This window comes from Monomorium pharaonis, chromosome 4 (assembly GCF_013373865.1).
Source record: "Monomorium pharaonis isolate MP-MQ-018 chromosome 4, ASM1337386v2, whole genome shotgun sequence".
NCBI lineage: Eukaryota > Metazoa > Arthropoda > Insecta > Hymenoptera > Formicidae > Monomorium > Monomorium pharaonis.
In genome coordinates, this window is record NC_050470.1 from 12,498,416 (window position 1) to 12,513,981 (window position 15,566).

The 15,566-nt window shown below is 35.2% G+C and overlaps 1 protein-coding gene across 2 annotated transcripts in view; it reads left to right on the forward strand.

Moving 5' to 3' along the window:
* Nucleotides 1-15,566, forward strand: part of LOC105836910 (sodium- and chloride-dependent GABA transporter 1) — a 365,264-nt gene that overhangs the window by 283,621 nt on the left and 66,077 nt on the right. For both annotated transcript variants that reach the window (XM_036285958.1, XM_036285959.1), the window contains exon 6: nt 12,096-12,470. In XM_036285958.1, the coding sequence (XP_036141851.1) occupies nt 12,096-12,470 (375 nt within the window). The remainder of the gene's footprint in view (nt 1-12,095; nt 12,471-15,566) is intronic.

Genomic DNA, 15,566 nt, shown 5'->3' on the forward strand with positions numbered 1-15,566 from the left:
ATAGATAAGAATTATACAACGAGCACAAATAAGAGAACTATTTATTGTATTGAAAAGAAGGGAGAGCTAGAAAAATTTGAGTCAATTACGACAGAACAAGTAAGAAAAATCATTAAGGAATTACCAAAAAAGAAAGGTACAGAAGAAGGAATAACTAGCGATATATTAAAAACGGTGTTTTGTGTCATAGAAGAGGAATATTGTGATATAATAAATAAGTCATTGAGTGAGGGTTGTTTTTTGAAAGAGTGGAAAACATCCACGATAATTCCAATACCAAAAGTAGAAAAACCTAAGAGGGCAAGTAATTATAGGCCTATTAATATATTACCAATATATGAAAAAGTATTAAAGATAATAGTTAAAAAGCAAATTGAGGTCTACCTAGAAAGTAATAATATTATAACGGAACATCAGTCGGGCTTTAGGAAAAATTATTCGTGGGAAACAGCAATTCAAACAGTTATAGATGAATGGAAATTGATTATTAGTGAGAGACAAATAGTAGGAGTTATTTTTGTAGATCTTAAACGGGCTTTCGAGACAATTGATAGAGGAAGATTATTAGAGAAATTATACCAGTATGGTATTACAGGAACAGTTCTAGAATGGTTTAGGTCGTACTTAAAAGATAGAATGTAACAAGTTCAATTTAATGATAGATGGTCTAAGATACTGACTACGGAATACGGAGTGCCACAGGGTTCGGTATTGGGCCCATTGTTGTTTATAATATATATGAATGATATTGTTAACGTTTGCTCGGATTTGTGTAATATAAAAATGTTTGCGGCCGCGACACACGTTGCCAACAACAAATCATCCGCGCCTCGCACAGCGAGACTTTAATATAAGCACTGTATATGTATATTAATAGGGACAGCTGTACATATTAGATAGGAATAATTGAATAAACAATAGTGTTAAGCCGAATTCACCTTGCCTCTGTTTATTCACTTAACCCATTACTTCCCAAGCGGACATTTTATAGTTGATTGGTTTTTGGCTCAGAAAAGTGATGAGATCACATGAAAATTTAAAACAAAATATGCTCTTCTACGTAAAAAAAGTTGCTCTTTCAGATTCCGGGGTCAAAATTTCAAAATTTTCTATTGAAAATTAAATATGGCGGCTCAAAGTTGATATAAATTTTTTCATCGACTATTGACTTTTTATAGTAAAAAACTTCGAAAAATCTTGTCCATGACTGTTGTAAACAATTGAACTGACGGAGTTTGCCTCTTTAAAGTATAAACTATGATTATTAATTTATTTTTTTAAGTAGTTCGAGTAGTTCAAGATGGTGGATGCAGTATGGCGTCTAAATACAAGGAAATTATATTTTATTATGATATATGTGAATGAGCAGTCATTTCTCACGTTTTCGAGGTTGCTGAGTACGAATCTTTGGTCAATTAGTCATTTTTTTAAATGGCGGATACAATATGGCGTCAGAATACAAGAAAATTAGATTTTGTTGCGAACTATGTGTATCAAATTACATCCGCTTTTCGAAAGATATAAATCAAACTTAAGATTCGTATTCAGCGACCTCAAAAACATATACAATCAGTACCCACGCACATAGCTCACAGTAAAATATAATTTTCGTGTATTCTGATGCCATATATATTGTATCCGCTATTTTGAAAAATAAAAACAGACCCAAAATTTGTTCTCAGCGGTCTCTCAAATACATAAAATAAGTACTCGGAGGCATAGTTTTTAATAAAATATGATTTTTATGGCATATTGTATCCGCCATTTTGAAAAATGAGTAATTGACCAAAGGTTCGTTCTCAGCGACCTCGAAAATGTGAGAAATGACTATTCACACACATATATCGCAATAAAATATGATTTCCATGTATTTGGACGCCATACTGCATCCACCATCTTGAACTACTTGAACTACTTAAAAGAATCAATTAATAATCATAGTTTATACTTTAAAAAGGCAAACTCCGTCACTTCAATCGTTTACAACAGTCATGGACAAGATTTTTCGAAGTTTTCTACTATAAAAAGTCAATAATCGATGAAAAAATTTATATCAACTTTAAACCGCCATATTTAATTTCCAATAGAAAATTTTGAAATTTTGACCCCGGAATCTGAAAGAGCAACTCTTTTTACGTAGAAGAGCATATTTTGTTTTAAGTTTTCATGTGATCTCATCACTTTTCTGACAAGAAAACCTCGCGAACTCGAAAATTCAGATTTTAATAAAACTTGGCATAAATGTAAAGAGGGTAAATACATGAATTTAGAAATTTTTAGTTGGTGCTCAAAAACGGTTTGAAGGAGTGAAACCACCCTTCAAAGTTGAGACGATTTTTGCGGTTTTTCGACATATCTCGTAAATTAAACAAAATATTAAAAAATGTTTCATACGAAAGTTTTACAGTATAAATACCTTTATTTAACTATGCTATTTATTTAAAAAAAATTTTTTTATAAAAAAATTTTTTTTTTCTTTCAAAAAATGAATAGCGTAGTTAAATGGTGGTATTTATGCTGTAAAACTTTTGTATGAAATATTTTTTAATATTTTGTTTAGTTTACGAGATATATCGAAAAACCGCAAAAATGTCTCAACTTTGAAGGGTGGTTTTACCCTTTCAAACCGTTTTTGGGTACCAACTAAAAATTTCTAAATTTATGTATTCACCCCCTCTACATTTATGCCAAGTTTCATGAGAATCAGAATTTACGGGTTCACGAGATTACCTTGTGAGCCGAAAACCAATGGACTATAAAATGTCCGCTTGGGAAGTAATGGGTTAACCAGCCCGCCGTCCGAACCCTGAATTGCCCGTGGCTATCCGTAGCCAATAGAGTTTGAAAATTCACGGTTACAAGTCATATAGCGGAAAAATAAAAACACTTTTATTATATAAATCGGATGTAAGCTATCCATTAAACCTATTTAGAAATCAATCAATTCAAAGTCGTTATTGAGATCCAATAATTACGGTCTTCTCGCAAATGACGTCTCGCGTCAAAGAAGCACGGTGCCTCGTTGCGCGTACACATGGCGCAAGGCACTATCGTGTCTCTTGATTTTAGAAGGGGAGCAATTGTGAATTCTGATGGAGCAATAAAAGAGCAATCGTTTTATACTTTGCTTAATTGCATAAAGCTATTATAAATATGTTTTTTAATAAAAATAAAAAATTTTACCATTTTTTGTTAATATTTAGAAAAATATTAATTTTAAAAGGGGAGCAATTGTGGATTCTGATGGAGCAATGAAGAAGCAATCGTTTGAGCTATTGTTTAAAAAAAAAATGGATTTGCAGCGCCAAAGTATTTTTGGTCAGTAGTCTTACATTGTAATATTTCTCAGAGTGCACATTTCAGCGTTGCCGCAAGCTTACAGTAACATTGCAGAAACATTTCGCAATGTTCATGCAATATTACAATATTTCAATGTAAGGTTTCTGTAATGTTTTTGTAATATTTTGCTGTATGTGTACTGTGACGTGACGCGTCCGGTCGCGCTCGTCACAAGGGCGTAAGTCTGATCGAGGGGGTCGGTTTCGGGCTCCTCCTCACCGAGCCGAGGGGGATGCGACTTTGTTTTACGTTTGTTTCTTTTCTTTTCTAGTTTCCGTGTTACCATGTCAGATTAATTAGGGTATTTAGGACTAAGGCGCCGAGTGAGGGTTTAATTTTATTGTACCACGAACGGAGGAGGAGCAGCCATCGGGGGAAAAGTATCGCGAGCAGTCGACAGTAGGCGAGGTGCCCCGCAAAGAGTTTCCCCGCTGAGCCGTGCGTCGAGCCCGACTGATTGTTACCGTCCTAAGCCGCAAGGATACCGTGGCAGAAATGATACCGCATGGCAACATAAAAGATTCTTGAGAGGAATCACGCCGAGGGCACGCCACCGGGCTGCAGACCGGGGGAGCGATCGTCAAACTGTCAACCGCCCGCCACGCAGATCGGTTCGGCCACGGCATGGCCAGCTGGGCCAACCGAAAATGGCAGAGCTATAGCACTCTCATCGGCGGAAGTCGTCACGCGCGGACCACGAGGCAATTGGAGAGGCGATGCGGCGCAGCATGGGATCGAGGCGTGCGGATCGACCGAAAATCGAAGCACGCGCATGCGGTTCGAGCCGGCCGGCGCGGGACCGGGGCTCCTCACTGTTCGGCAAGCCGTGACTGCGTACACTTGGCAGAGGACGAGCCCATTGTTACCACTATCAGCTACAGGGACCAGGACTCCGTTCATTGTTGTAAGACCACCACTCGGCAGCCATCGATAAGTAAGATTCGGAAAAGGCGGTCAACCCTCGTGCGGGACCGAATACCGGATACCGTTTCCACTGGTGACATCGGTCATCCGAATTCGATACTATTAGTGATATAGTTGTGTAAAGTAACTTGAAGTAAAGAGTAGAGTTTTGTGGCCGCACGAGGGCTCGGACCGACCGGCCCCGAATATTTGATAACGTGAGTGCGTCCCTCTCGGACTGCGCCGGAGCCGACAGTCATAGGTATATTAGAATCATTGTTACCGCGAATTGTTTCCGCAATTATTAATTTTGTCTTTGTTCGAGCGGAGAGCCTCGTCGGCCTCCCGCCGCGTATTATCAATTCTGTAGTTTCCGCATTTCTGTGTCTATAGTTCGTTTCTGTCTCTATCAAAGTAATATCCGTGAATTAATTGTATGCAGACGCTTTGAATAAGCTCATTGTAGCATTGTTACCGTTTTCACTATCAGTAAAGAAATACAAAATACTCGTTAATGGTTTAATAAGTTGAGTACCGAATCTTTATACGACCTGCCTCGATCCGACATCTCCACATTTTCCGTCTCAATAAGAACCACGCCACTCTACTGTCTAGAGTAAAAAGAGCTACCGGCACTTGTAACGCTTTCTAGTTGGTTACCGCATTATCGTTGATTATTATGTAGCGCGAGAAGTCGCGCCTGGCGCCCAAAAAGTTAGAGTATTGGGAAGATACCGTTCTTGCAAGTTACCGCTATCGTATCGAGAGCAATCTCGATCGATATTGGGGGATACCGTATACAAGATACCGCTATCGTGTCGAGAGCAATCTCGCCCGATATTTGGGGGATACCGTATGCAAGTTACCGTTCTCGCTTCGAGAGCAATCTCGAGCGACTGGGGGATACCGTATGCAAGATACCGATACCGTATCGAGAGCATTCTCGAGAAATACTGAAGCTACCGTTCTCGTAAACTATCGAATCTAACTAGGAGAGCGTTACTCGTTACCGTATATACAGAGATTCCCGTTTAATTGGGCGTAGCCCCCTCGGACCTGGCGTTCCCGGGGGAAAGCAACATCGCAGTACAAAGTGTACAATGTGAGCAAAGTATAAAAATTGAATCATTTATATGATAACATAATATGTATCATAAACACATAAAAAATGTTTTAATTTATATTCTGTAAAGTTATTTAGAAATATTTTTACATTATTAAATATTTTAGGAGTATTTAAAATTATGTTATAACGTTTAATAACATTTAAAACATGTGCTTCACGTTTTTAGAATATTAAAACAATAATATTATTATGTAACATTTTTTTAATGTTTATCAAACGTTATGTTATAACGTTTAATAATATTTAAAACATATTAATATATATGTTTTTAAATTATTTTAATAATATTAAGACAGCAATATTATTAAGTAATATTTTTAAAATGTTTATCAAACGTTATGTCATAATGTTTCGGATCGCGGCGCGGAAAGGCAAACGAGAAACACCGATTCAATCGCGACTCTCGAGCTGCGGCGAACACCGGCGTGCTCCACGCGCGGCAGCACCAGCCGAAGCATCGGGACCGGCAGCACGCGATTGCCGCGTAAAAAACCGACGCCGGAGTTCGTTCGTTCGCTGCTTAATGTGTGGCCAATACCGTTGGCTTTCCGCTATGTGATCCTGCAGGATCCAACGAAAATTTGCCACCGGCAAACGACGTTACCTTTTTCTTTGTTCCTTCCGCGGCTGGAAAGATCCGCAAACAACTACCAGACCAGATTCTGTCACGAGATCGACTCCGTGAAGCATCGCAAGTACTCGCGCGAGTAGATTGAGCAAAAGCAAATAACTCACCGCCTACGTGAGATTCTTGAGTGAGAGGACCGACTCGCTTTCGACCACAAATCCGTCAAGCGCACGGAACCCGGAACGTGCCGAAGTGTCCGTCATCGCTGCGCTTTCGTCACGACGCGATTCGCGCACGGCGATTGTGATGTTCTTGCTGCCAGTAACTCGTCATATGCACGAGACTCATCGCGTAAGCACGTGCGACCGTACTTCAAGCTGTACAAGAACGAATAAAGAGTTACAGACTATTTCGATCCCAGGGGAAAATAGCCGGTCGGATAGACATTGAATCGATGTCTTTTAGATGTGTCTAAATAAGATCTAATTTGACGTCTATGTAGACGTTCAAATCTTTGAATTTCGATGCTATCTAGATGTTAATATCGACGCACGATGTCTATAAAACATCTAATAGACGTCTACTGGATACAATGGCCGCATTACAACCGCTCAGAATTTTAATTGGAGTGTTATATTAATTACTTTTAAAACGACAGATGTAGGAAAATAATTTTTTATTTTACATAACTTTTATCTGTACACTGTGCGTCAACGATTCGTTCCAATTAAGTTCAAATATAATGTCAATAGATTACATTACAAGAAATATTAAAATTTTAAATCTGATTTTGATTTAGCAATTAATATATGCAAAAAAATGAATTTACAAATAGAACGTTACGAAAAATATTGTAATATTCTAGCTATTATATCTAATAATATATAGAAAAAATCAAATAACTATTATTCTAATTATAGTCCGTTATACGGTTATACAATTAAATTAATATATATATATATATATATATATATATATATATAATAATTATATAATTTGTATAATTCTTACACTTATTGCTATCTTAAAATTATAAATTTAAATAAAGAAGAACAAACAACATAGTAAACATCTTGTAAACAAAATATTAGCGTGCATTACATTAACAGAATAATAGATTTCCTTAAAAGTTGCTTGTAAATTATTTATTTCATTATTTTAGCAATACGATTTGTTAGCAGAGTTTATTCATAGAATTTGGCAGCAAATTAACGATAGAAATCGAATAGAAATTGCGTGCGCGGACAGTCTGATATTGTCCGAGTAGGAAAATAATATTTAAAAAACATTTTAAATAATATCTAAAAAATATTTGAAAAAACATTTTCTTAAATGTTAAAAATAAAGAGACAATTTTTTATTTATTAAAGAAACGTTTATAAACGTTTTATTTAAGCATTAAAATAATTATTTAATATATTTTAAAAGTCTAAATAAATTTTAATAATAAATGAATATTTTTTAAAATAAACATTTTGGAGATTAATTGTATTAACCAGAAATGTAAAAAAATATTCGAAAAAAATGTTCGAAAATGTTCAATAGCATACTTGAATTTACCGGTAAAATAGGTTCAAATTTTTAAATATTTTATTATTTTTTAATATACTATATTGTTTTATTAAATGTGAATTTTATTTAATAATATTAAATAATAACGAAGAAAAATTAATTTATTAACTATTTTATTGTAAATATGTAGTTTAATTATTTTATAATTAAGGGAAATAGTTATTGTATTACATAATTCTAATACACTAATAGAAAATTTAATTACGTGGTTAATTATAAATACGAATACTTAGGCTGTTTAACGATAAACAGTAGGATAACGCTTTTTAACATCAATCAAATACATGCGCTTTCAAATTACATTCAATATAGACAAAGGAAATGTTATTGGCTAACAGCTGTTACTTACATACAATGTAGTAAATACTTCTAGCTAAAAGCCGCTATATATTCTTATGATATTATTTCAGACAATTATAAATATTTTAATATATTTTCTTGAAATAGTACCCAAGTATTGGCAAGGATGTCCTTGAGTTTATATAGATCACAGGTTAATTAGAAGGGATACGTTCTCCTTTTTATGCGCTCTATGAGCGTTCACCGAGCCAGATCTGACGTCGGTTATTAATATTTTTAGTTATAATATTATTTATTATATCATATCATTTTTCATTCACACATTTATTCATTCGTTCATTCATTTATCTTTTTTTCAGTTTGATAAAGATTTCAAAGAGATTTCAAAAATCTCTATCTCCATTTCATGGAGACGAGTAAATGCTATTAACGTCTAATCGACGTCGATCTGATTTACTATTTCTACCTAGGAAAGCTGTAAACGCCATCGACGTCTGATCAATGTCGATCCGACTTGCTATTTCCCCCTGGGATTTTGTTCGAGATCTCGATCGCGATGCGATCGTCCCGAAGAGAGCACCGGAACTCGCTCACGAATTTGAGCGTGCGCCGTGGATAGCGCGAATATGAGTATCCGCTGAAGGAACGAGGAAAGGAGCGAAGTTACACAATGCGGTACAATTGTCAACAAAATCAACCATTTATTTTCAATATATATTCTAATGCGATCGATGTATCGTGTCGCGCAAGGACGATCGGAAATCTTCTTGTCCGTCTCTCTAGCGCAGCCTGAATCGCGAATCGGAAATTTTGCTGAGTCTCGTATTTGAGACTCACGTGGCAGCGGAAATCTTGTTCGCAATCGTAGCGGAAATCTTGCACACGAGGCTGTGGACGATCGCGAGCGTTCCACGAACGTCGATGCACTCAATCAATATAATTACTCAACGTGCCGTTAATACGGAAGTCTCCGTTCGGCAATAAGAACAAAAGAATTTATTGTTATGTTGACGCCCGTGTGAGTAGTTCGCGGAAATTCAAACTAACAAATGCGTACTTATCGTATAATACAAAATCATTAGTGGTGCCGTTTATAGCAGTACATTATGCCGTACTCAAGTGTGACCTTGTCCTATACATGTTTTTACCAAATTTTTTATAATGAAGATCATGTTATGTAACCTCCTCTATAATGAAAATCCGATTCAATAGATCCATATACAGGTTGTTTCATTTAAGAACCTACATTTCTTAAAGTTACGTTAATCATTTATGAAACACCTTCCTGACATGGAAAATCCAAACCCATGGCTCCTATCCTCAAAAAATTTGGAATTAAATGAGACCATTTGCAAGTGGTTCGGGCCAAATGACGGTGTAGTTCGCGGTCATACAGATAAACGCATATCCGTTACTAATCTATATATAGAAAATTTTGGAAAAATCCTGTTTATGTAAAAAACAAACCCCTAATTTCAATTCGAAATTTAAAACAAAATGAGACCAATTGCATGAAGATCGGACATTAAAAGATGAAAATTATCGCGGACATACAGACATACAGATAACTGAATTTACATACATAAACTTTTGAAAAACCCTGTATATGTAAATAACACCTTTTTAAATTGATTATTTATTTATTCATTTCCATATCGTTGTTTCGTAAACGTTTGGCGTAACTTTAAGAAATGTAAGTCCTTAAATAAAACATCTTGTATAGAGAAAATCCAATCCCATGGCAGCCTTACTCGTTAAATTTGTAATAAAATGAGACCATTTGCAAGAGATTCGGGCTACAAATGACGATGTTGTTCGTCGTTATACAAACAAACGCTTATCCGTTATCAATCAATATATAGATAATTTTTGAAAAACCCTGTAGAATCGGACCACAAAAAAAATGACGGAGTAGTTCGCGGGCATACAGTCAATTATTCATACATATATTTTGGCCTATCATTTTTGAAACACCCTGTTTTTGAAAAATTCGAGCCCATAGAATTCAAGTCTGTTATGAGTGACACACTCATAACGATAAGGTGTCAGTAACACGATGACGTAAGTTGGTCAGCTGCAGTCAGCATCGAGCGCATCGCGCGAGGTTTCGCGCAATCCGCTCGACAATTAGCGCAATGCTCCTTAGACAGCACTTGCTGTCTAAGCAATAATTTGGAATACTGACCGATTTACGCCCTCACGCAATCCTCCCCTTCTTTCGGTCCAACTACCGAATTATCGGATATATAAACCGGCGAAAGAAAGTGAGGATCGGGTCAATCCGAAGTAGACAAACTAAGACTACACACGACACTCTGCTTTGCGGGGTCGTGTATCGCCGAGATAACTTATACTAAATATACAACCACGACACTCTGCGTTGCGGGGTCGTGGACAATAAGTTCATAGACGCGACACTCTGCCTTGCGGGGTCGCGATCTAACTATTGTAACTGAATACAAGAATAAAAGTGTTCAATACAACTAACGGTGTAAAGTGACCAAATACCTTCCCCGCGACATCTCTGGCAGCGATCCCAAATTGTACTCACAACGCGGGGTACAACAAGTCCATAGTAGCCATTCCCGGAAAAAATGCTAAATTTTGAGACCAGTTGCAAGAGGATCGGACCACAAATGACGGAGGAATTCGCGGGAATACAACTTTAATCAAAAAAACGTATATTTTTGAATCAATCATTTTTGAAACAACTTGTTTTTGAAAAATTTGAGCCCATGGTAGCAATTTCCGGAAAATTTGCTAAATTTTGACACCAGTGGCGTTAAGATCGCGACTCATATATATAGATATGATGATGATGATGATACCGGGTGTTTGTATGTCTATATGTTCGCGAACCACTCCGTCATTTGTGGTCCAATCCTCTTGCAACTGGTCTCAACATTTTTCAAATTTTTCAGGGATGGCTGCCATGGACTCGGATTTTTAAAATAAGGTTGTTTCAAAAAAGGACAAATTTTTTCCCTTAAGTTACGGCTATTATTTCTGAAACACCCTATATTTTCGTGCGAGTATTCTTTGTCCAGATTTGTAAATTTTTAAAAACGGTTTTTTTTTGTTGCAAGTGGATAGGCCTAGGAATGACTGTGTAATACCGGATGTCTGTATGTCCGTATGTCCGCGAACTACTCTGTCATTTGTAGTTTGATCCTCTTGCTACTGGTCTCAAAATTTTTCAAATTTTTTAGAGATGGCTGCTCTGGATTCGGATTTTCAATATATAGGTTGTTTAAAAAAAAAACTTATTTTTCCCTAAAGTTATGGCCAACATTTTCGAAATACCCTATATTTTCGCGCAAGTATTTTTTGTCCAGATTTGTAAATTTTTTAAAATATGTTGTTCTGTTGCAAGTAGAGATAGGCCTAGAAATGACTATGTAGTTCGCCGTAATACAGACATGTTTACATTTTTACTTCTATGTATAAGATTTATAAATTAAATTTTAAAAATTTTATAAATAATATTTTTGGAAAATTAATTTTAAAATTCATGGAATTAAACATTGCAAAATTGTGGTACCTTTTTTAAAAAATTGGTACTGTTTAAACAAAGGAAGGTTAAACAAAAAAAAGGAACGTAGGAGACTGTGCAAAGCGCGGACGAAAAATCTAGTATTACAATATTTTCATTCTGCGTCTGCATAATGTTAGCACAGTTGAGAGCGATAAACACAAAAACAACATGAAAAGGCGTGTACCATGCTGTACTAAAAAATTTTGTTTATCTTTTTCACTAATACTTATATTCTCTACTGCACAATGGAGCACAAAAAATCAAAAATAAAATTCGAAATTTTATCACTAAAACAACGTTTATGTAACAAGGGGTGTGGCACACTTCAAATTTTCGGAGGGCCCGCTTGCGTTAATAATACTAAAGCAATTGACACCGCAGGGATTGCGCTTACTGTATCATCATAAAGAGGGTATCCAATACTACTAAAAGATAACATTACAAGTTTAATTTTTATTTGATGACTTACTCAAAATTGAACCCAAACTTTCGCTGGGGTGTCGTACACCTCAGTTGCACTCAAGGGTTAAGATAATTAAATCTGACAAGATAAAAACTCATAATAAAACTCAGAGAAGCTTCGATAATACTAATGCCATAGTCACAGATTAATCATTTAATAATATTTTTATATACTTAGCGTTTGGAATACTATCGCGTCGCTTGATTTGAAATAGAATATTCTAAAAACGTTTAAAAAATATTCCAGATTTTTTTGTTCATGTTACATTCATACAAAATATAATTTGTAGGTATGGATTGATGCAGTGACACAAATTTTCTTCTCGTACGGTCTCGGACTCGGCACTCTGGTGGCTCTCGGCAGTTACAATAAATTCACCAACAATGTCTACAAGGACGCTCTGATTGTTTGCTCAGTGAATTCATCCACCAGCATGTTTGCGGGCTTTGTGATATTCTCGGTGGTTGGTTTTATGGCGCACGAACAACAAAAACCAGTGGCCGAAGTGGCTGCTTCTGGGCCAGGATTGGCCTTTTTAGCTTATCCATCGGCTGTTCTTCAACTACCAGGCGCACCGCTTTGGTCATGTCTATTCTTCTTCATGCTGCTACTTATCGGACTTGACTCCCAGTTCTGCACGATGGAAGGCTTTGTCACGGCTATGGTATTTTTTTTAATAATAAGAAATTTGTGGTTTTTTATACTTAGTTTTTCTTACTTATATACCTATTCTCAATAAATGTTTTTAATAAGAAATCACAGTTCAAAGACTTATAAAATATGTGCAAAAGAAATTAATTTTTACATAACACATGTTCTGCATAAGTCAAACAATTTTTAATGTGATGTTGATACATTTTTCCACTATATATGTAGCAAAGACTAATACCAAAATGTTTTCCAAATTTCAGCGATTTATAATCAAAAATTTGTAATAATTGAAAGTTATCGTCAAGTTGAATAAAATAATCAAAAGGCATGGTAGTGTCTCGCGCTAAGTATACGCACAGCGAGACTGACTGGACATCTATTATGCAAAACGTCGTTCCAAAAGATCCTTAGATTATCAGATCTTAATAATGTCTAAACCAATCAAGTCTTAAACAGACTCAATCGATACCTTGAGTTCGATGTATATAAGAAACGTTTTTATTTTTTTGTGTGCGTTTTACAAGCGGAAATATTACGGTACAAAACTTAAATTAATTTTAATTTTAAGGAGGTATTCTAATCTACACGGTGATTCAAAACAACTCAGGTGTCCTTGCAATGACATATTCCTAAGTTAATTCTGAGACGATTTTTTCTTTACAAAAATTGTATCCAAAGCTTACTTTTTGAATTATTAAGTAAAATAGTTACCGAATAGTTACTGATACTTATGGGTTTGTTACATGTGAAGTGTTACATATAAAGTGTTGCTTATTGCCGGTAAAATTATTTATCCGTCAAGCAGTATGAAGACATTGAATTTGTAATCACCCGTGTTGGTTGGTGAATCGTGCCGTCCTGCCTACCTTCTGAATGCCTCCCGTGATTCAGTAACTATTTTCAAAAAGAAAAAATCGTCTCAGAATTTATTCAGGAATATGTCATTGTAAAAACATTTGGGTCGTTCTGAATCACCCTGTATAAGTCTATTTTTTATATTATTTTTGCAAGTTTAAAAAAGTATGATTTTTTGGGACGGCTTTTTCTGCAGAATTAATATATATTTGAAGTTTTAATTTTTTTTTAAATTAAGAAACAATTGAAAATAAGCTCTGCATACAATGTTGAATAAAATTATGAAAAAAATGTTAATCCATAGCTGCCACGATTTGATTATACGCTGCTCATATAAAACAGAAAAATCAAAGAGGTTTTTAATTAGTATGAGTTTGACTATAGCAGGTATCCCAAAATTAAAAAAATATTTTTTAACGACGTTATTTAAAAAATTATGTTTCAATTTTTACCGTATTTTCTCTCTATAACTGTAAAAATTTTTTTAAATATTTTGATATAATCGCGCTAGTTTAACGGTGATCTTCTCTCTGCGAAAATCGAGTAATCAACCGTCTTGACTTATAACATGAATCGTCAGTAATGCTCCGTGCAATGATTGAAAGATAAGTGCCGGCGTTTCCAATATCTTATATTCTAACCGTATGCTCAGCGCAAATTTGTGTATTGTGTGTACACACAGTACACTATTTGACAATAATTTGTTTCTAGGCACTCTTTGTGGAGTAAGGGGAACGTAAAAAGTAGCCATGGCGTCATCAGCCGGCAGCGATTGACTGGACATATTTATCAATCTAATTGATCACTGCGAAATAGTTGCTAAATTAAGAGAGGTCTACGACCTTCTTACCTCGCAAGAGGATGCCTAGAAACGAATCATTGTACACACAGGGGCAGTGTATACACTTATCATTGTTGTACGCACCCGCGGTCATATTGCATTTGATAAGAATGATGTTTACATTGATAATATTTATAGATAGATCCAATTTGTGTCATTGTGATTTTAGCGTACAACTGGATGAAAATCTCAGCGATCGAATATTGTCGCGTGTGATAAAATTTATCCAATAAACGCATTTGATCTCATTTTTTATCGTATTGATAGACTATTAGAATGACCAATCTGACAATATTTATTTATATAATTAATAACACAACATTTCGGCCGGACGATTTCTGGCCATTATCAAGTGTATCTAAAATTACATAAAACCATATGAGTGATTTGATTGTTACATGACGTTTAGATCTAGTGTAACATAATTAAATTATTTGTAAAATTAAATATCTCGTTAAATTATGCTAAATACATGAGTGTTTATGGATATTAATTCACGAAAGAAAATAAAACCGTTGAATATTGTGAATTTTATCGGCGACGTGTTAGACAGCACATCTGTATTCCACCACCTTTGTCAACAGAATGAAGAGATTTCCGAAATTTGTCAGTCAAGTTTAAAAACACTAAATAAGTTAGTTCAAAAGTCATAAGAAATTAAACTATATTAATAATCCTGTCATATAATCCATTAAAGTTGTCCGTGTTTTTTTGTAAATTAATGCTGTTGTTAGTCTTTTTTATAAAAAGCATTTCGGCCATCTCTCTCTTTCTTATATATTTTTCTTTATATAAAATCTTAGGTTTCGAGCAATCAAGGCGTAAGGATACCCGGTGGTCAGAATCCACATTATGAGCGCGGATGAATTTTTTATGTTTTGTTGATGTTCTTTAATTCGCGTTTTCAAGTGACGCTTAATTTGGCCTATGTGTATAAGATGCATCACAATCACAACAGTTGATTTTGTAGACGAGTTCAGTTGAATTGACATCATTAATACTGTCCTTGCCTCTCTTAATTACGCGGTCTAATTTTTTTGGTACGGTGTACCGTACATTTACAAATTTTTTCATTATGCGGCTCAAATCATTGCTCACATGTTCTACATATGGTATAACAATCGTTTTCACATTATTTAGTTTAATGTTCACCAGTTTACCGCCCATATTCTCACGACTTTTCAACAATTTATGTAACCGTCTGCCGATGTATTTGTTAATGAACTTTATCGGGTAACAATTATTCAATAAAAGTTTTTTAACAGTTTCAATGTTTGGTTTGTGGAAACGTTCATTGGATAATAAAGTGGCCTGATCTACTAAATTAGTGACTGTATTGATTTTATAACTTTTAGGATGTAACGAGAAATAATTGATGTATCAGCCGAAAAATATAGGTTTCCTATACCAGTT